The sequence below is a fragment of the Panthera tigris genome, chromosome A3 (assembly GCF_018350195.1).
Source record: "Panthera tigris isolate Pti1 chromosome A3, P.tigris_Pti1_mat1.1, whole genome shotgun sequence".
Lineage (NCBI taxonomy): Eukaryota > Metazoa > Chordata > Mammalia > Carnivora > Felidae > Panthera > Panthera tigris.
Window position 1 is genome coordinate 118019965 of NC_056662.1, and position 24210 is coordinate 118044174.

The 24210-nt window shown below is 47.2% G+C and overlaps 1 protein-coding gene across 2 annotated transcripts in view; it reads right to left on the minus strand.

Moving 5' to 3' along the window:
• Positions 1–24210, minus strand: part of DPYSL5 (dihydropyrimidinase like 5) — a 100556-nt gene that overhangs the window by 23649 nt on the left and 52697 nt on the right. For both annotated transcript variants that reach the window (XM_042982323.1, XM_007088921.3), the window contains exons 3-5: positions 5040–5198; positions 2273–2452; positions 1343–1411 (exon numbers count right to left, since the gene is read on the minus strand). In XM_042982323.1, coding sequence (XP_042838257.1) covers positions 1343–1411; positions 2273–2452; positions 5040–5198 — 408 coding nt within the window. The remainder of the gene's footprint in view (positions 1–1342; positions 1412–2272; positions 2453–5039; positions 5199–24210) is intronic.

Sequence of the window (24210 nt, forward strand, 5' to 3'; positions counted from 1 at the left end):
CTCTCCTTAGCTCATGCTCTCTCTCTCTCTCAAAAAAAGAAAAAGGCAACAAAAGGAAACAGAACCTAGAAACCCCTCTGTGTTTTCTGGGGTATTCTTTCCACAGCCACCTCAGCGCAGTAGCAAGGAATGATACTCACTAATATCAAGCTGGAAATTAACCTAGATCCGAGTTTCTGAACTTCGGCACCATGGATATTTTGAGTCGGGTAACTCCTTGTGGCGGGGGGCTATCTGGGCACTGTAGGATCGATCGTCAAGCAGCATCCCTAACCTCTCTCCACTGGATGCCAGCAGTACTACACCCTCCCCCTGCCCCCCCACCCCCCAAGGTGGGACAACCAAAAATACCTCTGGACATTGTCAGATGTCTGCTGGAGGGCAAAATCTCTCCTGGCGTAGAGCCTTTAACCAGTAGATGATAACAGTGGTGACTCTCGCTATTAATACCCTACAGTCAGAGCTTGGCTTTTTCCCTCATACAACTGAACAAAGCCCAGTCCTGTGCCCACCCGCCCACTCCTGTCCTTACAGGTCCTCGCAGGGCCTTGCATGTCTGATGGCAGTGCCATGACATCTGGTCTCTGGCTCCTCGTCCCTCAGGGCCTCCCATCGATCCCTCATGGACATCCAGCCACCACTCTGCATTGGATGCTTGGAAGAAATGGGAAATAGCTTTCTCTTCACAAACGGCAGGTGTCGGAATGGGGTCGCAGGACGAGAAGGCACGATTTGTCCAGTGAGGTCCCCTCCAGAACAGACATCTTTAGCGGGGGGACCGCTGGGGATTTGTGTGGGCACCTTGCCAAACTGTGCCAGGATTAAACCAGAGGGCAGAGGAGAGCAGGGCTTTTCATGATCACCGCGGTGGTTAATATGGTAACAAGGGGGCAAGAGTATAGACACGTATGTGCTTCTGGTTTCTGGCGGGAAGGGTCCAAAGTTTTCCTCAGATGCTCTCATTCCTACAACACTAAATCACTGGCTTATAATCTGGAATTTCTTCTTACACCCGAAAGCGCTTTCACTCTGTCTTTTCTTTCCCCATCAATTTTTGGGCAACGCAGCCCCCAATGTGCTCACATGGTCTCCCTCAGATCCCTGAAATCAGAATCAAATTAGGTGGGTCTGGTTTCCTCCAAACAGTCTTTCCCAAGGAAGCTCAAGGCCAAGGCAGCCTCCGCTGGGCGATGGCTGTTCCCTGAAAAGCTTCCAGATGCAAATTTCACCCATGGAGAAAGCGATAATATGCAACTTCTATTTACTGATGCCTCTTCTATCCTAAAGGTTCTGTGAATCCACAGGAAAGAAGCTGAGAAGAGGCAGAGTCAGTTTTCCTCACCTCCTCTGGGCGGCTGATCTCGATTCCTTCTGGGCCCGTGATTCCCAAATCTAGCGCCTCCTTAGCACCCTGAATAACAGCAAAAGAAAGAAAATTGAGAGAACCATACAGATACGAGAAAATCACGAACCCCAGGGACACGAAAGCATGCCGGACACCGTGCATTCCAATAGGCTGCCGCTTTGCTCACTTCTGCAGTATCCGCCTTCCAAAGAGGGCAGAGTAAGTATGGGGTTCCCTGGCAGCCAGGCTCTCCTGCACCTCACTTCCTAAGGACTGAACGTATTTTTTTTTCCTCTTAAAATTCCAGTTCTAGAACTAGCCAATAGGCTTGGGACATCAAAGACCATCGGTCTGAAAAATCAGAATTTCCCCACCGGAAATCTAGTCAAATCTCTAGTTTCCAGCAACACCTAGAATAACCCTTACCAAGCATCCTATTTAAGATCCAGGAGGTACAAAGGGATTCATCTACCAGTGAGCAGATTGCTATAATATCTCAGTTCCTCGGGGGTGGTGGGGGAGAGGTAATAGGAAAGCGGAGGAAAGAGGAGAGCTGACTGTCATTTATTCTGATGTCAAATCTCATTAAAAATATTTCTTAGAGGTGCTCCAAGTTCTTTTGCTATCATGGAATTTAAATATCATATCACTAGAACTAAGACATTATCATCTAAGACTTAGAAACCCTTCTGGACTATGAAGAGATTTTTTTTTTTTTTTTTTTTTTTTTTACAGACAGACGGTAGACAAGTTTGGATTTTCTGACGAAGATTTGTCAGCTGGGGTGTTAACATCTCACACTGCCTTTTATGACTCATTTTGTGTGGACAAAATTGTGGGATGGGCGATGGGTGGTCAGGAATCCCCCTGAGAACAGTCTCTATTGGTGCCCCAGCCCCCCTTCCCCAATATTCTCTATGGCCTTGCCTCAGCCACGAGCTCCCCATTCTCAGCGTGGACTCGGGGGATCGCTCCAATGTCCTTGCAAGCGTGCAACACTTGATAGAGCTCACTGTCCCGAAGCATATACAAGTCTTTGTAGGTCATGAACATCTGGAAGGAGTTGACACCCTTCTCCCTTACCAGTGTCTCCATTTCTGCTTTCACCTGGAGAGCAAAATGCAAAGGCAATGCCACGTGAGTACAGATGTTCAAGAGGCTGACGGGCCCAGGATGGAGGAGATGGGGGCCAGTGGGAGGAATGACCATGCGGCCACCTGCAACCTTGCAGTATCTCACTTTCTGCCCACCCCCCGGGCCTCTGTGAGGTCAGGTGAGCAAATGGATGCAGAAGGACTTTGAAAATTGCCAAGCATGGGGCTCCTGGGTGGCTCAGTCGGTTAAGAGTCCGACTTCGGCTCGGGGTATGATCTCGCGGTTTGTGAGTTCGGGCCCCGCGTCAGGCTCTGTGCTGACAGCTCGGAGCCTGGCTCCTGCTTCGGATTCTGTGTCTCCCTCTGCCCCTTCCCTGCTCGTTCTCTGTCTTTCTCTCTCTCAAAAATAAACAAACATTAGGACAATTTAAAAAAAAAAAAAAAAAAAAGAAAATTGTCAAGCATGACACAAACGTAGGAACCATATTGTGACCATCTAGGCATGTTTCTGCTGTCGTATAGGCTTGTCTTGTGTTTCTAACTCCAAGTCAGCCTTATTGGTGAATGCATTAACAGCGTTTACCCCCAAGGCCTGTGCTCCCCACTCCCATAATGGAAGTGGTGTTACAAAGAAGGCACAATAGGGGCGCCTGGGTGGCTCAGTCGGTTGAGCGTCCGACTTCGGCTCAGGTCATGATCTCACGGTCTGTGAGTTCGAGCCCCGCGTCGGGCTCTGTGCTGACAGCTCAGAGCCTGGAGCCTGTTTCGGATTCTGTGTCTCCCTCCTCTCTCTGACCCTCCCCCGTTCATGCTCTATCTCTCCCTGTCTCAAAAATAAATAAACGTTAAAAAAAAAAAATTTCAAAGAAGGCACAATAATGCTGAAACTCCTGAGACCCAGGGCGCCTGGCTGGCCCGCCTGGCTATATGAATATGGAGATTCATCCTAATGTTGTTCACAATGGGGAAAAATGGAAGCAACGTTGGTCTGACAGCAGGAAAACAAATTGAGGTTTATCTCCTTGATAGGACATGAAGCGGCCACTGCACCAATGGTCATGAAGACCATGAAGCCACACAGAAAATGCTCACACTTAAGTGAAGGAGTTACTATGTAAAAAGCACGCATGGAAAAAAAAAAAAAGACTGGAGGGAAATAAGCCAAAGTAACAAGAGTGGTTGTGTTGGGATAACCAGAAGGATGGGCTTCTTTTCTCTTTCTAAAATCGATAGTTAGGAAAAGAATTATTTGATAATAACAAAAAGAATTTAAAATTCTAGATGCATGGAAGTCCCCACAACCTCTGGGGACTTAGGGAGGGCTGGCCTGGCCTCAGTGTTGCTGAGAATCTGAATGGACGCCCTATTCCAGGCCAGCTCCGGGGGGAGGGAATACAGAAGCTCGGGGTAAGGTCGTCCCCCCAGGAGGGTGTCGAGAATAAACAAAACCCCCTCCTCCGATAAGGGCCGGCTGCCATTCAGGGTGGGTCTGCACTTTTACCCAATGCCAGCAGGGAAGTCTTCATGGTGTGAAGGTTGGAGGGCTCCAAGGCCTTTCATAAGGACCATGTCTGACATAACAGAGGAGAGTGGGGGAGCTCCACGCTCAAAGCTAAAACCCAAGGGCAGAAGGACACAAGGCTTTTAATTACCATCTCAGAAGGGACGCAGGCCCTTTAGACCAGCCTCCCTAGCTGAAGAACTTTGTAAAACGTCAATGCTTGTTTCGTTGTTGTTGTTTGTTTTTTTTGTTTGTTTGTTTGAAGTAAACTCCATGCCCAATGTGGGGCTAGAACTCACCACCCTGAGATTAAGAGCCTCATACTCGACTGACTGAGCCAGCCAGGCGCCCCAGTGCTTGCTTAGGATGCCCACACAGGTCCTGGCACCTGTACCAGTACAGAATTGGTGGTGGAACGGGCATCCAGGCTGCTTCTCTGGGGTAATAAGTGGTAAAACTCCAGAAATGAAGCAAAATCTAAATGTCTGTTTTTAGGAAGTGGGAATCTGGGTGGAGGGGACTAGACTCTGCCCCTGGGGCCTGGGGCAGCGGGGGGACGGGAAAGCCAGAAGCAAGGGGCACAGGGGCTGAAGTGAGAAAGGGCTCAGTGGGAGCCAGCCTCCAGGAGGAAAAAAGTGGCCCAGTCCCATTTATCCAGGTGGCACGGAGCCAGGACAGGGCTCTTGTTCTGTTCGGAGACCTCAGGTCCATGCCGTCACTTCCGGCATGAAAACAATACGTCCCCGGGAGCCTGACTCTTGCCAAGCCCGCTGCTCAGCAGAAGTGGCACCCGATGAAGAGTATCAAGACACGTTGAGAGCTTTGTGGTCTGAGCAAGGAGTCAGCCGGCGTTCCCCAGGCCTCTGGTCTCAGGCCCTCTGGGTCTGCTGGAACACTGGCTCTTGAAATTAAGCAGAACAAGCCTTGTCACCCCCTTGTGGAATCATGCGTTCTTTTCTTTTGGCATCTGGGGGAGTTAGGATGGTGGGGGGCGTCCCCTACCTGTGGGAGAGCACCCCACCCCAGCTGACTCCACCCAAATGGCCCCTCTCCCTAAAAAACGCACTTATTCTTTCGGGATTCTACCCAGCACTGTTACCTTGGGTGCCCACCAGGTGATCCCCACATGCAGGGCGTAGTCACAGCAGACCTTGGGGTCGGCCAGACCCCGACACTTCTCGTAGGCTTCCACGAGGGAGGTCTCCTTGTCAGGCAGGACGTGGCCGATGACCATGGTGGTGCCTCCGACTAGTGCCGCCTGTGGGGGACGGGAAAAGCAGTCTCGTCACATCCCTTCCCACATCCGAGTCACTGACGCAGGGAGACACCTGAGGTCCTTGGGTGGACATTCAGGACAACCACAGACCCTATTAAGCGAGAGGCTGTGAGGCCCCAGTGCAGCCACGCTTGGGAAATTTTGAGGAGCTAGACACACACTGGAGGCCGTGTGTCAACCTTCATCACCCCATTGGATCCAGTACACAAACCTGCCTCTTCCTCATCTTGGGTTGTGGCTCAGTGCTTTGGAAAAACCACTTAGTGTGTCACTGGAGCCTCAAAGCCAGCCTCTATTTCCCAAAAAGAAGAGTCCCTCCACTCCCAACAATTTTGACCAACTTGAATATATACATGACATAACCAAATGTTTAGTGCAATATAATGCGTCCATTTATAATGTTTATTTAGTGATACACACAGATTTTTTAAATTTCTAAATTTTTTTTTGAGAGAGAGGGAGAGATAGCATGAGCAGGGGAGGGGCAGAGAGAGAGGGAGACACAGAATCCGAAGCGGGCTCCAGGCTCTGAGCTGTCAGCACAGAGCCCGACGCGGGGCTCGAACTCACGAGCTGTGAGATCGTGACCTGAGCCGAAGTTGGATGCGTAACCCACTGAGCCACCCAGGCGCCCTATTACACATGCATATTTAAATCCTAATGAATAAAATGTTAGTTTGGATACATTGTTTTGTCTTATTCTCTCATATTCCATGAAACAATTTTATTCAAAGTTTTCATATGCATTTTCAACATCGAGGCCTTTGTGTTCAGTTTCTCCAAGCATGCTAAGTTCATTTCCATTTATCTTGTTTGAGATGGAGCAGTTTTTAGGTCCCTGTATGATTTATCAATGAAAAATTATCCTATTCACAATCTCCACATGACATCACTTAACAAGAAATCTTTAAAAAGCCTCCCTTGTAATTCCAGGAATAATGGCTAAATCTGTATTAAAGCTCCACCTCCCCCGCCCACACATACGCTTTTTTTTAAGCCAATTTTGTCAGGTGACCTGCACAAACCTCCAGAACTAGCATTGACCAAAGGTTGTTCCACGTTAATGTGTTGTTCCCCAACAAAACTTCATCAAAATAGAATAATTAAGAGAGAGCTCCACCCCTTGGAGAGCTCCGATAGAAGGTGACTCTCTTTTTCCAATGAGTAAGTCTGGACAAACCCTGTCTTTCTTTTTGGGTCCTTGCAATAACTTAGATGAGCCCAAGCTTGAGTCCCCGCTCGCCACCTCCCAGCTGGATAACTTCAGCCACATTACTTAACCTCTCTGAGATGCTTTACCTATAATAGCTACTATAATAGCTACTTAACCTCTCTAAGCTTTACCTAAATTAGCTTCCTTCCTGGATCGTTGGGAAAGTCAACTGCACCGTTCTCTAATAAAATGGACTGAGTGAAGTCTGTCGTAATGTGTGTTTAATCATCCAGATTTGGACTGTTTATCTCTGACAATGAAATTGTCTTAATGATTCCTGCTTCTCTAGTCAGTCAAATCCTTGATCACAAATCAGATCAGAAATATTGCTGGGGAATGGGGAACTGAAAAAAAAAAAAAGTTCAGCGGCCAAACAATTAAAACTCTCAAAACACAGATTCTCCTTGTTGTCCCTGGCTGGGAGACCACTTCCCCTGTTGCCGGGAGTTCAGAGGTCCAACTTCTTGCATGGCTTAAAGCAACCAACAGAGGGCGGTAGTTCTGTGGCAGAGATGGGTAACCAGAATGGCGGAGGGCGGGGGCGGGGGCGGGGAGGGGGGGAATGAGAGAAGGGAAAGAGCCGCTGATTGTAGCTTTACTAGCTGGCTTCTATTTGTGATCCCGATCTTGTCAGGCTGATTCATCCTCATAGCAGGTGGTTGTACTCTATTCTGCCCCGAAATGCATTTTTGGCCTTTATATGCAGAGATGGGGGTGCGGGTGGGGTTATCTATTGGGATTTTATACACTAAATTGTTTTATTTTTCTGTGGTTCTAGATTCTTTTTTTTTTTTTTTAACGTTTATTCACTTTTTTTTTTTTTTTTTTTTTTTTTTTTTGAGAGACAGAGCATGAGTGGGAGAGGGGCAGAGAGCGAGGGAGCCACAGAATCCGAAGCAGGCTCCGGGCTCTGAGCGGCCAGCACAGAGCCCAGCACAGAGCCCTACGCTGAGCTGGAACTCAGGAACCGTGAGATCATGATCTCAGCGGAAGTTGGATGCTTAACCGACTGAGCCACGCAGGTGCCCCTCGATGGCTTTCTTTCTTCTGCACTCCCCTCAGTATGTCTGTAGCCTTGGGTAGAAAAAAGGAGACCTGGAAACAGCACGGTATAGGATGATAAGAGAAGCAAGACTTCTTAAGATCTGTGGGTCCCAGAGCGAGAGTAGAAAAGGAGGTCCGTGTGCTGAATCTCTAAATAGTTAAAAGTCACAGATCAAGCTAAGAGTTAAAAGTCACAGAACACCTCCTATCCTCCTACTCTGACAAATACGTGACCAAGAAGACCAGGCCTGGATTTGGAGTTCTTGGGGTCCTTGCAGCTCTGAGCTACACCGTAGGGGATATTGGCCTTCAGCCTTTGCACTGCCCCCAGCCCACACCCCTGCTTTGGGTTCATCCTGCAGCCCGCAGGCCTCTCATCTGCTCACTCCCTGCAAAATGCTGCCCGTGGACCTAGGCGAACAGGCACTGGTGGTCTGGCCCCCAAGGAGGTCAGATGCAAGCATACATAGGTCCTAGAAGTGCTCAGGGTCATCTGTTAGGGGATTCCAGGGACCCAGAGTGTGGTCTGGAAGAGGACAGGGGGCTCTGGGCAGACATGGCTCCTCTTGCCTGAGTCTAAGGACAGTCACTGAAGAGTTCAGGTAGGTGTCACTGGGCAGTGGTCCTGACTTTCCCACTTTCTGGCTGTAATCCAGCGCCAGCTGTATACCCACTCGGACCTCCCCTCCCAGAGGAGATCAGGTGGCCATGGATGTGAGAGCCTTTATAAGCTGGGAAGGAGCACATAAATATCTGCAATAATTATTTCTACTATTAACCTCAGGCCTCAAAACAAGAGTTTAACAGGATCAGCAAATACTCCCCCAGCTGCGGGTTCAGGAGCCCAGACCAGATGCTGGATGTACAAGGGTGTATGAGCACTTGTTTCCTCTCAGGCAAGAGACACACATAGCTGGCTTTTAAAATATGTACAGTTCCAACCCACGGGATGAATGCCGACAAGCTCTGTCTTCCTGGGAATGTGATATCACAGATGTGACAGACCTTTTTACTGTCATCCCACATAAAACATCCTTGTAGAAATCAACAGAGAGCATGACCCAATCCTGTTCCCGAGGATTTCAAAAGGATTATGTTTATGAATATGTGACCGTGTGACTACTGAATGTTCCTGTTTTTCTGCAAAAAATGGTGTGGGTTAAGCAAGCTGTGGACAATGTTTAATGGAAGTCAATAGAAATGATGTTCATGGAGGCTAAGTCATAACATGGAAAAAGGGTGATACTGTAATGAGCGAAAAAGACAGAATTCAATATGTGTACCCAAGATGCTTAGAAGGATGTTTAAACACACAGGCACCCACACAAGGAAAAACATGGAAGGAAATATACCAAAACATTAACAAGGACTGTTTTCAGTGATGAGAGTCTGAGTTATTTTTTTCTAGTTTTCTGAAATTTACTTAATAGAATCAATTACTTTATTTATAATATCTATTTTAAACATAAATTTGGAAGAAGCTAAAAATTACTTAAAGTTTAGTTAACCATGCTTGTGTGTTTAAAATATTTTCTTTTAAAGTTATGTAACATTTCAACCATACGGTAAAAGTATAGAAAATAACACACAGGCATGAACCCACTAGTCAAACATAACAGATGTTAACATTTTGCTGTTGTTTAAAACACATTAAAAAAAAAATGAAATACAGGGGCGCCTGGGTGGCTCAGTTGGTTAAGCAACCGACTTCCGCTCAGGTCAGGATCTCATGGTTCATGAGTTCGAGCCCCGTGTCAGGCTCGGTGCTGACACCTCAGAGCCTGGAGCCTGCTTTGGATTCTGTGTCTCCCTCTCTCTCTGCTCCTCCCCTGTTCATGCTCTGTCTCTCTGTCTCTCAAAAATAAATAAATGTTAAAAAATTTTTTTTAATGAATAAATGTTAAAAAAAATGAAAAAAAAAAAAATAAAACCAATACAACCAAAACCCTCCATCCTGTTCCCTATCCCTCTCCCCTGAGGTGGATCATCCCATCTCTGTTTTCATGCTTTTACTATGTTTGTTTCGTGAATTTTAAAAATTTACACCAAGTACTATCCGTACCTTTTTGCAACATGCTTTTTAAAAATTCAACATCTTTAAGATTTATTTCTTCCATTCTAATTAATTAATTGTATGAATACTCCTCCATGTACATATTCAGTTCTAATTCGTGGGCATTTACCGCTACACATGGCGCTTGAGGATTCTTGCACACACATGAACGGTCCCCACTTTCAGGGTATACGTCGCCCGGAAGTGGAGTTGTAGCTTCGTGCACATGCGCACCCCCAATTATACCACGCCGGACCACGGACCGGCTAACTCACCAGGGCCTCCTGGAGCCTGGTGGCTGACGAAGTCTGCCCATTTACCAACGCAAGCCCTTAATTTTTTACATACACTGCTGCCCAGCCAAGCATCCCCATTGAGAACGTGGCATTTGTTTTAATCGTGAATGTGGGACTTCACATCTCTCACTATTAAGTTAACACGGACACTGGGACTATTTGTTTAACCAACAGACACAGCATCATGATGCACATTTGGCAGAGATGAAACATAATTTTAGTGTTTCAAAGGGTTACCATGATTTGTCTCTGACATATTTGATATTCTGCTGGATAAGTCTGGGTTTATCTGATGCCCAGTAATGTCACCTCCATTTGTTTCCTAATAAAACCCAACGTGCTTAATGGGGATCCATTTTCTGACCGACTTTCCAGGCATACACTTGGCAAGAGCTTGTACTGAAACTAAACCTAAACCGGATATAAATGTCATATTTATGCGTCAGAAGTCATCGGACGGACCCCTGTGGGGCACGCAGGGTCTCTGTATTGACCAGGGCCATGCTCAGCAAGTTGGAAAGAAACTTCAGAAAAATAGGACTTATTTGCTGCCGTCACAGTATTGGAGAGAAGAGTGTACTGGCCCTCCTTGCCTTTGTCAGGACAGAGCTCTTTGGAGAATCACTCACTTATCTTCTGCATTGCTGCAGCTCGAATCACGTTTTGCTGGTTTCCCAGTAGCAATGGTTTTTTTAATCTTCCAATTTCACCCTCCTGCCCCTGCCCTGCAACCCTTCTGTCAAAGAAGCAGCTTGTTCCAAGGCTGAACCAGTAAGTCAAGGCACAAACTTTGTGCTCCGCTGTTGAGAAGGCACTTGAGCCACAGATAATTCGTGGGGTTTTTCACGGGGGAAGAGGGAGAGGCTTCCTGGAGTGTATTTTCATATAGCACATAGAAAAGGGGTGTGTTTGGGGGGGAGGTGATTGGAATCGGAAAAGCAGGATCTGCCGCTACCTAGACCTATCGATCAAGGGCAACTTAATCTTTAAAGGGGGGACGCTACAGCACTGAGAACCAAATAACAAGTATTTGGATGTGTTTTGTAGGCTGAGCGTCAAGTAAACATTTCTACATTTCCTAATGCAGCTGGGAAAGCCATCGTAGGTTCAGCTAGATCTGCTTCTCTTGGAATCACTGAACCAGTTCTTTTTCTTTGCACATGAAAATTCTCTTCTTTTATTCACAATCTCCCAAAGTACAAGAGAAATAAAATCACCAGCTCGGTGATTCCTCTCTTGTTCGGAGTAACTTCCTGCACCATCAGGGATCTGTTGGTTGCTTACTGGCCCTTTGGAAAGCCTTCCCCCCGCCCCCCCCAATATTTACCTCTGAGAGAGAGAGAGAGAGAGAGAGAGAGAGAGAGAGAGAGAGACAGCATGAGCAGGGGAGGGGCAGAGAGACAGGGAGACACAGAATCTGAAGCAGGCTCCAGGCTCCAAGCTGTCAGCACAGAGCTCAATGCGGGGCTCGAACTCACGAACCGTGAGATCATGACCTGAGCCAAAGTCAGACACCCAACCAACTGACTGAGCCGCCCAGGCGCCCCTGGAAAGCCAGTTCTTAAATACCACTCAAGTCCTGGAACTTGAGAAGCTTTCCAAAAGGAGGACCTGAGCACTTCATCAAGTGAGATGATACATCTATGGTACTTAGAACCATGCCTGGCACTCAGTAAATATCTTTCTCATCCTGAAACACAAGCCCACCAGCCAGGGCCAGCTTTGTGGGCTGTGCAGCCCACAGTGCCCTGCATTTAGAAGGGCTCTGTGCTTGGATTGTTTAATGTTTTGCTGTCATCATCTTAAGTTTCTTAATGATCTTTTAAGAAGGAGTCCCACCTCTTTATTCATGACACTTGCCTGATGTAGGGTGATGAGGCTCTTACACTTGCCTGATGTAGGGTGATGAGACTCTTAACTTTACTTAGCTTTACTGCCAACTCAAGCCAGCTCTCTGACAATTCCCTTCCAGGCCGCTTGAGTGCTGACCTCTGCTCTGACCACTGCCCCATCCATTCTCCTTCGGAGTCACCCCAACCTCTTTCTATCAAATGCCTCTTTTCTGTGAAAACAAAACAAAACAAAAACAAAAACAACCCTAGCTTTTCTGCAGAGCATCCATTTGATGTGTGATCAGTTCCCTGGGGCTACCCTTTCTGTCCCTCCCGCTACATACAGCTCTCAAGTCTTTTCTCCACCCATGATTTACAGCCTGTTGAGCAGCTTGCAGCTGACTGGTTTTCTCCAAACTGTGCGTTCGCAATTAATCGCACTCCCAAACTTCCTTTTACTTTCCACGCCTACCTTCTGGGTCCATGGCCTCTCCCACACCATCTGGGGCCTGGTCCCACCTCTGATTTTGCAGTGCTCTTACCCTAAATATTACCATATCTAAAACTCGCACTTCATTCTTTGATTTTTCTGCAGAGAAAACAGGCAACCTTCAGTTACAACGCATTTCGAGAAAAGGACATTTTCCCACATTTAATCCGCCTGTCACGTAAAGGCATATTAATGTCATACTTAGAGGCAAAACAGTATAGTGACAAGAATCAGCCTTTAAGGCAGGCAGATCCAGGTTTAAATCCTAGTTGTAAGACACTTACACTTAGTTGTAAGACCTTGGACAAGCTGTTTAATCTCTGAGCTCCATTTCCTCATTTTTTAAATGTTTATTTATATTTGAGAGAGAGAGAGGGAGAGAAAAAGACAAGAGCGTGAGTGGGGGAGGGGCAGAGAGAGAGAGAGAGAGAGAGAGAGAGAGAGACAGAGAGACAGAGAATCAGAAGCAGGCTCCAGGCTGTCAGCACACAGACTGATGCAGGGCTCAAACCCACCAACCATAAGATCATGACCTGAGCCGAAGTTGGATGCTTAACCGACTGAGCCACCCCGGTGCCCCTCCATTTCCTTATTTGTAAAATGAGGATAATAATATATACCCATGGGGTCACAATAGTTAAATGAGATAATGCATGTAAAGTACCTAGTGCAGTGCCTGCACATAGTCGGAGCCCAATAAATGGTAGCGATTATCACCAGTAAGCGTCACTTGTAGGTAGCACTAATGTGCACACCGTGTGCCCTCTATCACGTGTATCAGATGGTCCAGAAAGGCGAGAAATGTTAAGCACCTGAGGCACTTAGAGTGTGGCTGGCAAACAGGACAAGAAAAAGCTTCATTTGTAATAGAAACGACTGCTAAGTACTGTAAGAGTACAGGGCAAAGATAGCATTCCTCCTGATGACACCATCAAGTGCAAATAGGCGGCCGAGAGCCGGAAGGCGGGCGTGATGGTGTGGGCAAAGGCGGGGCGGGGGGCGGGGGGGGGGGCGCGGCCGGAGGACAGACAGCACACCTGTCTGGTTTGGGCCAAGGCAGGTCTGATTAGGACCAAACATGTGAGGACCTTGCCGAACCTGGATTCTGTCCGGTCAGCAAAGTTCAGCAGCTCGTGTGCTGTGCCGGCGGTGGTCCTGAGGGAGCTTGGGAGGGGGCGGTTAGGAGCACATTTACAGAAGGGACGCTGGCTACACCCCCAGCCCTGGACGCGTCTGTGGTCACAGCAGGCTTCCGGGCAGGGGAAGAACATGACGTATGGCTTCGGAACATGACCCTGGCTGTGGGGTGCCGGCTGCATTGTCACGGCCCTGAATTTGGGGGTGGGGACGGAAGAGACAGGTGGAAGCTGTTTCTCAGAAGACAAAGAAGAAGAAAGGGAGCTTTCGTTTGCCTTAAGATAGAGCTGAGTGTCAACCCAGTGGAGGCGAACATCACTAACGGTAACCGACGCCCACTGAGCCTGTGCTCTGTGCCCCGTGAATTCTCACAACGACCCTGCGAAAGAGGTGCGTTATTGTGCCCATTACTCCGATGAGGAAACCTGAGGGCTGATCTTCATATCTGTTAGGCTGGGAGGCACCCCTCTTTCCATCCATTCAAGAGGGGCGGGTAACAGAGAAAGGAGGAGATGATCAGAAGGGGTCCCAGACCCCTTAGCAAAACGGGAAGTAGAATCAAATTCCCGGAGGCAAGGGGTGGGAAAATTAGGAGTGTGGCACTGAGCCAATGCTCCTATGGGAGTTACACGCAGAATCAACTAGAGAGGGCTGGAATCAACATGCTGCTCTGAGGGACTGGTGAGGCCGGCAGCGGGTGCAGGGGAAGCAGCCTGGGAGAACTGAGGGAGCGGGGAGCCCAGGGAACAGGGCTGGCTCGAGGCAGAGGTCCAGCGCAGCATCAGGAGGGAGGCATCTCAGGGCTGGCCCAGAGTTTGGTTGGGGCTTAGAGTGACATTTGCATTTTTACGTTCGTAAGCAGTGCGTGGAGGCAGGATCTCAACAGGTAGACTCTAGACTCGGGGCACACACGCTACCACCGCGAGCAGCACTGCTGAGGAGTGAGCGAAGGGTCTGGGATGCGGTGTGAGATCCCCATCTCCCCTCCTCCCGCCAGCCTCAGCAATAAAGAACAGGCCTGACAGCCTGCTGCAGGGAGCAGCTGGGTCGCACGCAGGTCAGGAGGCTGGCAAGAGCCCTCCTCCTCCTCCCCTTCTGTCTCAAATTCCTGAGTACAAAGGGGCTCTGACTCTCTTGGGGGCTGCAGCCGCCCGGTGGCCTGGAAGGGCTACCCCGCAGGAAAGACAGTTCCTGAGCTCTGGGATTCCCACCCCTGGAGGCGCCCAAGGCAGTGGAGAGTCACCCCTACTATAGGGACTTTGGATGAAACTTGACCCAGGGAGGATCTCCTGGACAGCTGCCCCCCCAGCCCAAGGACCTGGTCCCTTTCTCCCCCAGGGCACGGGCTGCTCCAGGAGCGGGTCACACAGCAAAGTACTTCCCTCATCTAATCTTCACAACCACCACGGGCGACAGATGTTTTCCTCACCTCAGTGTTTGAGAGGTGGGCCAGAACTGGGGTCTAGGTATCTTCCCTCCAAATCCCATACTCTTCTGTAATGCTCAGAACAGATCTGACGCCTGTGAAACAGTTACGAAGCACAGAATCTCACAGCCTGGGGTGATCTCACCCCTGCATCAGGGTCTCCCAGAGGGAAGACTTAAAATAGACAACCGATAAGGAAGTATATACATCAGCCCTAACATCTTGTCGTTTCTGGAAGCAGGGATACATGCATACCAACTGGTGGGAGAATGTAAAAGCATGCATGAGACGATGCCCGTTTTCATGGTTAAGACATTTCCTTTAAACCACGGAACGAACTGTGTTAATCCCCAGACACGGCAGATGAGCATGTTGCGGGGACACAGAAGCAGCTTGCTCAGTAGAAAGTGACATCATTCTCACCGAAGCCAGCAGACCACTGTGGCAGTTAACGCCGCCTGAACTCACACTCAGGAAAGAAATTAACATTTACTGATGGCCTACTGTGTGCAGTGTTCTTAATATTTATTATTTTTTTAAACGTTTATTTATTTTGAGAGAGAGAGAGAGAGAGAGAGAGAGAGGGAGAACGCACGCAGGGCGTAGGGTATGGGCAGAGAATCCCAAACAGGCTCTGCACTGTCAGCGCAGAGCCCGATGTGGAGCTCAGACTCACGAAGAGTGCGATCATGCCCTGAGCCGAAACCGAGAGTCGGATGCTTAACCTACTGAGCCACCCAGGTGCCCCTTAACATTGTATTTGCTCCTCAAAATGAGTCTCCAGTTGAAAGCAAGGACTCAGACAGATATATGTGGTCACAGCATTATTCATGACAGCCAGAAGCTGGAACGAACCCAAGTGTCCAATGATGGACAGACTGATAAATAAAGTGTGGTATATATGAATGTTATCCAGCCTTAAAAAGGAAGGAAATTCTGACGTGTGCTACAACACAGTTGAAGCTTGAGGGCATTACGCTAAGAGAGATAAGCCCATCACAAATGAACAAAGACTGTATGAACCTACATATATGAGGGACCCAGGGTGGTCAAACTCACAGTGACAAAAGTAGAATGGTAGTTGCCAGAGGCTGGGGGCGGGGAGAGGAGAATGGGGAGTTATATTTATGATGGGTACAAAGTTCAGCCAGGGAGGATGAAAAAATTATAGAGATAGATAAGAAAACAGGTAGGGGCTCCTGGGTGGCTCAGCTGGTTAAGCATGCGACTTCAGCTCAGGTCATGATCTCACAGTTCGTGAGTTTGAGCCCCGTGTCGGGCTCGGTACTGACAGCTCAGACCTTGGACCCTGCTTCAGATTCTAGGTCTCCTTCTCTCTCTGCCCCTCCCCTGCTCACACTCTGTCTGTGTCTCTCTCTCAAAAATAAACACTAAAAATTTTCTTTTAATTAAAAAGAAAACGGGCTCAGAGGAAGTCACACAGCCAGACTGAATGAGGGTCCATCCGATTCTAGAGCCCCCAAGTTTCTTTTACATTATGCTGCCCCTTCTAGAGCTCAGGATAGCCCTGACCTGACTGAGGGGCTCCCTGGCTCCAAGACTCCTCTGTGAAAAGCTGGAGAAAAGCCCAAGTGAAATTGGACCTAACTGCAGTTTAGAAACAGAGGGGTAGGTGGGGCTTGGGCTTGAATTACAGGGCTCAATCTGAGAATTGTGCCAACATCCAAAATTATGAAATGAGGAGCTCCAGGCTTCTCTCTGATCCAGAATGATTATCTTCACTGCCGAGCATCCAATTTAAATTCATTGTGTTTAATACAAAGCCACAGTACAGAGCAGGCTGTCTCCTGACATGCAGTTACCATGGAGACTGGAGATGATCCTCAAACGGAGTTATGTGGTGGAGAGAATGTGCTGCCAGTTTCTAAGAAGCCAAGGGGCCTGGGGAAACCATTCTAAAATAGAGCCGCACAGAGAGGCCCTTTGTCATCCTCCTCTTTAGCAGAGCCCCTTCTAATCCCAAAGCGGGAACGTTTACAGGCATCAGGGCACGACCATCTTTACTGTAAGTCCAGGCTGCCCATGGATGCCAGAGAGGAGGGATTTATCAACAATCCAGAAATAAGCCGCATGTCACCCACCTTGCTCTCCTTTCCTCGTCTACTCGGATGTGGGTGAGTTCTCATTTTGGTTCCAAAGCTAATTGATAACAATACCATCAAACTGCCGAGGGAGGCTGCCTTGGGCTTCCCTGGATACATGGCATCCAGGAATGGGGCCGGAGTCAAAGTTGGGAGGCAGGCAGACCTGTCCCTGCACCGATTAGCATGGATAGCAAGAATTTCACTCTTCTGAGACTCAGCATTCCCCCCTGGAGAGGAAGGATAATAAGATAATATTAAGTGGGGGGGGGGGGGGGGGCTTTAAAGATCAAAATAAGTGGATGATGGATAGAGAAGTGCTCTGACAAATGGGCCTGAGTCCAGGCCTGACAGCTCAGCACACCCCTCTTGTAGGAAGCAGGGGACAGAAGCTCATCTGTGGGTCCCGGTGGAGAGCCATGCACCGCCAGGAGCCACCTGGGGGCCTGGGACCCCAGAGCCCGTCAGAGGCTCAATGTGCTCCATTGTGAACTCTGTATTTTCCACACAGCAGGAAAAAAAATGCTCTTTGATGGTCCAGTAAGTCTAGGGCATAGAGATTCGGAGCTAGAGTACTCTCCCAAACATGAGTTCTAGAGTATCTTAAGCCTGGCAAGTGACTCAGGCCAGTCCACCAGGCTTGGTGGTAAGGAGGGACACCAAAAAGAATGGAAACCTGACGGGGGCAAGGATGGGGTGGCAATGGCTCAGTGGTTGCAATTCCAGTCCATAAAAGTTTTATACTCCTCCAGTTCGCTCGGTACTCCCCAGGCTACCCCTATTTGCCATTGACCAACTATAAGGCAGAGAGGGAACTGAATGGCTCTTCCCCATGACGTCATAGCCCAGGATCATGGAGGACAACATCCTCCATGGACCTGGACCCCCAACACCCAATAAAGTTTCTTTTAACACACACACACACACACACACACACACACACACACACTCATAGCTTCCTCCCCCCGCCCCACCTCCAAACAACTTAGGAAAATTGTATGGTTTTTTTTTAAAGTTTATTTATTTTGAGAGAGACAGCACAACTAGGGGAGGGGCAGAGAGGGACAGAGAGAATCCCTAGCAGGCTCCATGCTGTCATCACGGAGCCCATCGTGGGGCTCAATCCTATGAACCATGAGATCATGACCTGAACCGAAATCAAGAGTCGGATGCTTAATTGACTGAGGCACCCAGAAGCCCCAACTTGAGAAAATTAAAACAATTTTCTTAATGTTTATTTATTTTTGAGAGAGAGAGTGTGTGAGCAGGGGAGGGGCAGAGGAAGATGGAGACACAGAATCGGAAGCAGGCTCCAGGCTCTGAGCGGTCAGCACAGAGCCCGACGTGGGGCTTGAACTCACAGACCATGAGATCATGACCTGAGCCGAAGTCAGACACTTAACCAACTGAACTGCCCAGGCACCCCCCAACTTGAGACAATTTTAAAGAAAGGTCTTAACTTTTAGCTGACAGAAAGGGACCACGCTAAGGGCAGAGGATATTTACCAAGTATGTGATTAATGCACTCGGTGTACAGTCCTCTTCAGTTTTTGGTTTACTGCCTGCACTGAAAAAGTTTGCTCCCAAAGATGAAGTAGCCAAAACAACTTTGAAAACGAAGAAAAAGCTGGAGGACTTACACTCCCTGCTCTCAATTCTTACTGTAACGAGCATCAAGACAGGGAGGTATTGGTGTAAAGATAGACAAATAGATCAAAAGAATAGAAAAGAGAGTCCAGAAATAAACCCACACATAGATGGTCAACTGCTTTTTTGACAAGGGATAATAATCTTGTCAACAAATGGCACGGAACAATTGGACAGCCATACACAAAAATCCCTCCATCCTTACCATATACCATATACAAAAACCAACTTAAAATGGATTACAGACCTAAATGTAGGGGCTAGGATTTTCTAATGGAAAATTTGGTAAATCTTAGTGACCTTGAATTTCACAAATATTCCTTGATCACAGTGCAAAAAAGAAATTATGAACAAAAAATCGATAAATTGGGACTTCAAAATTTTAAACTTTTGGGGTGTCTCGGTGGCTCTGTTGGTTAAGCATCCAACTCTTGATTTCGGCTCAGGTCATGATCCCAAGGTTGTGAGATGGAGTCCCACGTCAGGCTCTGTGCTGGGCGTGGAGCCTGCTTGGGACTCTCTCTCTCTGTCTCTCTGTCTCTCTGTCTCTCTCTCTCTCTCTCTGTCTTTCTCTCTCTCTCTCCCCCCTCTCTCCCTCTGCCCCTCTCACCCACTTGCGTGTTCTCTCTCTCTAAAACAATTTTTTTTTAAACTTTTGCTCTTCAAAAGACACTGTTCAGAAAATAAAGAGGTAAGTCACAGCCCGGGGAGAAAACATTTGCAAAACATATACCCAATAAATGACTTGTAACTAGAAAATATAAACAACTTCAATAACCTAATAAAAAGACTAACAACTCAATTAAGACACGGACAAAAGTTGTGAACGCTTCACCAAAGACATACGGAATCTATACATGTAAAGACATTCAACATTAGCCACTAGAGAAATTCAAATTAAAACCACAAAGGAGAGCTTCTGGGTTGGTGAACACATGGAGGTGTAGGGACAATGGTGCATGCGGAGAGGGCATGGAAGCTCCACATCTCTTCCCCCAACCTCGCCCCGTGCACCTTTTCCATCTGGTTGTTCCTGAGTTATATCCTTTTGTAACAAACTGGTGATCTCGTAAAACAAAACAAAAACAAAAGACAAAAAACTCACAATGAGATATCACTACACACCTGTTAGAATGGTTAAAATTAAAAAGACCGATCATAGGGGTGCCTGGGTGGCTTTCGGCTCAGGTCATGATCCCAGGGCCATGGGATCGAGCCCTGCATGGGGCTCAGTGCTGAACGTGGAGCCTGCTTAAGATTCTCTCTCTCCCTCCCTCTGACTCACTCTCAAAAACAAAACAAAACAAAACAAAAAACTGATCATAACAAGACGGCAAAGATGTAGAGCCTGTAAGGAATATAAAAGTTACAATCACTTTGGAAACTAGTTTGGCAATTTGTTAAAAAGCTAAATATACACCTACCATATGACCTAGACACTCCATTGCTAGGTAATCACGTCAGGGAAATATACATACGTCTGCATAAACACTTGTACACAAATGTTCATGGTAGCTTTATCTGCAATAACCAAAAACTTAACAATGTTGAGTGAAAGAAATCAGTCCAAAAAAAGGAATACATACTGTATTATTCCATTTATATGAAAACATGAGAAAATGCAAACTAATCTATTGTGACAGAGAACAGATCAGTGGTTATCTGGGAGACAGAAGGATTACAAGGGCCACAAAAAACTTTTGGGGATGATGAATAGGTTTATTATATCAACGGTGATGGCTTCACATATGTTAAAATGTGTCAAACTATAGACTTTAAAAATGTGTGGCTTATTGTATGTCTTAATTTGTTGAAGAAAAAAACCCACAGATTAAAATAAAAAAAAGATGGTTTCCTAGGTTACCTAATCATGAACTTCTTTATTCTATTCATACTCCTCCTCAAAAGAGTTCACCCACAGATATTGTTTAATTTTCATTTAATTTAATTTTTATTTTTTTCAAGTTTTATTTAAGTAATCTCTACACCCAATGTGGGGCTTGAACTCATAACCCTGGGATCAAGAGTGACATATTCCTCTGACTGAGCCAACCAGGTGCCCCTAATTTTATTTTTAAATATTGAGAATGCTGTGGAGAGTTTAAATCTAAACACGAAAATTATTTATGGATTAGGGGATGGATTCCTTAATCTTTAATGGCACTTCTAGCTCTAAAATTGCGTGTGTGTGATTGAGCGTGTGTGTGAGAATGTGAAAGTGTGTGAACGTGTGTATGAAAGAGAAAAACTGATCAGTGAGAAAGTTCTTACTATGGTTGACCCATAGTTTTGTCTGGGCGTAGTCACTAATTAAGGATCACTATAGCTCCTAGTTTTTAATTAATGAGAAATAAAGGAGATCAGAAGGAGAAAAAATGTGCTTGGCTGCAGTGATAACTTGAGGGAACGGTGAGGCAGAAACCACCGGGGGAAGAGATGTGGCATCTCAACACATTTCTACCTGTCAGTCAGTGTGGGATTTGAAGACACACTTTACATTCAACACAACAACAGGACAACTTCAGACCCGAGGCAACCACAGCAAGGTTTGGGAAAAGAGATATTTTCAGTGAAGATTTTTGAAGTTTTCGGGGTGTCTGGGAGGCTCAGCGGGTTAAGTGTCCCACTCTTGATTTGGGCTCAGGTCATGATTTCACAGTCTGTGAATCTCACAGCACAGAGCCTGCTTGGGATTCTCTCTTTCTCCCCTTCTCTGTCCCTACCCAGCTCGTGCTCTCTCTCTCTCTCAATAAATAAACAAAGAAAACAAGATTTTTGAAGCTTTCCGTGGGCTGTGTTCAACTATTTCTTGAACCACTAAAAAATATGCAGGTTTTAAGAAAAGAAAAAGAAGAAAGGAAAAAAAACATCATTCATGTACTACGTGTCACTGAAATATACATACAGTAGATGATGTATTTTTCGTCTCTTTTTTTTAACATTTATTTATTTTTGAAAGAGTGAGACAGAGTACGAGTGGAAGAGGGGCAGAGAGAAGGAGACACAGAATCTGAAGCAGGCTCCAGGTTCTAAGCAAGCGTTCAGCAGAGTCCGACGCAGGGCTCGAACCCACGAACCGTGAGATCATGATCTGAGCCAAAGTTGGACACTTAACCGACTGAGACACTTAGGTGCCCCTTTATTTTCTTTTTTTAAACCTCAAAGGATGAGAATATAAAAGCAGAACTTCTTGTACGAGGTATGAGAGGTTTCCAGTACATCTAGGATCACAGAGGGGGCGTTTATTTCTATTCTATTAAGATTCAATAATCTCTGTATAGATAAATTCTTTGCAAACACTATTCTAGAAATTGAGGAGTTGCCCGGTCACCACAGGAGATTTTTTTCCAATACGAGATATAAAATTTATAAGAAACGATAGATCTCCTCTTACATTTGTTCTAAGAAGGGTCAACCTGGCCTACATTTTGCCTCCCAATTAATGTGGACATAGAAAGAAGTTGCCGGCAAGGTTTTGTTAAACAAGACAACTGATCTGAAGCAGGGCATCTTTAAATAGCTCCTGAGTGCCTGCAGAGTTTGGCTGGCTATTTCTGCTTTTAAGAGAAAGAGAGAAGAGAGAAAATTATCTAGAATTCATCACCATTACTATTAGACTCCATTTGAAATCGAAAACACACATCATTAACCTAACAGTAGAAACGGAATCCAATGTTTCAGTTCCTGTGTGATGCCTAACGGTTGAATATGTAGTAGGCTCAGGAGGAAATTGTACAAATCGTTTTCCAAGGGTTGGTCCTTGATTAGCACAACTGGGTGACTGATGGATTGATTTAATGGACCCTCATAGAGTCCTTAGTAAGCACTGAGTATTATTTTAAGTTCTTTACAAATAGGAACTCAATTAACACGCATAAAATACTATTATAATCTTCCATTTTCCAGAGAAGGACACCGAGAGACAGAGAGAGATGAATTTGTCCAAATCACACGTCTAGTAAACATGCGCTGAAATGCAGATTCCAGTGGTCTCCCCCCGTCTTTGCTCATTACTACCACACTGCTGACATTCACCTATTTCTGAGAACAACTACTCTATGTTTCAAGCCATGTGGGTCTGTGGTGGGTCATGAGCTAAAGATAAATGGTGGTCTCTGCCCCTGGAATATTCTTCAATCTAGCTGGAAGACAAACTTTCCACACAAAACAGTTCGAAAGCCCCAGATGACAAATTATTTCGGCTGGGGAGGAGATAGTGGGATCCAGGATCTGAATTAGCTGGAGGAAGAACATGACAGGAGTTTGGTAGGCCTGGAAGGTTTCCATGGATGGTGGGAAGGGACAGTAGTGGGGAGCATGGGATGGTCACAGGGAGAGAAAACCACCTTGCTGATGCACGGGCACGTGTTGGGAATGCGGACTGCATGGACAGGTAAGGTCAGATGGGAGCTGCCCAGGGTGAAGACCCAGACACCCAAACTTGACATCTGAGACCACAAGGAGTCACAGCAGGGTCTCAAGCAGGAACGTGACATGAGGCACAGAGAGCTGTGAAGTGAAGGGTGGCCAAGGTGATTTTTGATTTTTTTTTTTTAAAGTAAATGTGGAGTCTTAAGTACTTTAAGCAAAATCGGTGAGGTGGGGGTAGACGAGGGTAACAGTCTATAGGATGGCCATGGTTTTGCATGTGTTCCCCTTCACCAACCGTAGGCAGGGGACTCCCAGGGAACCACACTCTGTACATCCCTCCCATTAAGTGTGGAAGGGGCCCTGTGAATCAGATGGGACGCCATTACCCACGGGTTATGTCATATGGGACAGTTGAGGATCTCCGTGCGCCGAGGCTAACCAGGCGAGCTCTTTCTGGCAAAAGAGATTCTAAGTCAGAACGATTTGAAACAGGAGAGGGATTCAAAGTGCCAGTCTCCTTCTGGCTTTGAAGATGGAGGTGGGCACGTGGTAAGGAAATGGTGACAGCCTCGAGGAGCTGAGAAGGGCCCCCAGCAGGTGGCCAGCAAGGAGTCAGGGACCTCAGCCCTCAAGCTGCTAGTGACCGAATTCTGCCACAGGCAGGTGAGCTTGGCAGAGGACTCTGAACTCCAGATGAGCAAGCAGCCCAGCAGACACCTTGACTGTACCTTTGTGAGGCCCTGCGCAGAGGACCCAGTCACACTGTGCCCGGACTTCGGACCTACAGAACTGGGCGCTGGTAAATAGGTATTGTTTTAATTTGTCGTGAAGTAGAAAACCAATACGACGCCTGCCAGGGTGCCAGGTTCCATTGGAAGAGGCAGGAGAAGGGATGACCTCCAGGTGGCTTAGAAGGGGAAGCCACTTCATGAGGCACTCATGGAGATCTTTAGTGTGACTGTAAGTGATTCAGAGGAGGGAGGGGAGCCCAGCTGTGCTGATCCTGACCAGCACAGCCGTGCCAGAAGGGTGGCAGGTCGGTGGGAAGAACAGGCATGGTGTGGCAGCATCTGGCCCAGGATGGGAGGAGGGTGGCTTTTGAGAGATGGGAGGAGGGTGGCTTTTGAGAGAAGGCTCGTCAGGATGTCCTGCTGGCAAAGCTAGGGACCCAGGCAGCACAGGGACTAGACAGGCAGTGGAACAGTTTCATCGCAAAGCTAAAATGGGTGGGTCTAAGAGACGGAAGACAGAGCCAAGGCCAGGCCTAGGGTGGACACAGGCAGTGACACCCTAGGGACCAACATTTATCATTTATCGTATGCACACTCTGTGCCAGGCACTGTGGGAAGTGTCTTTCATGCATCCTCCTTTAAGCCCCACGAC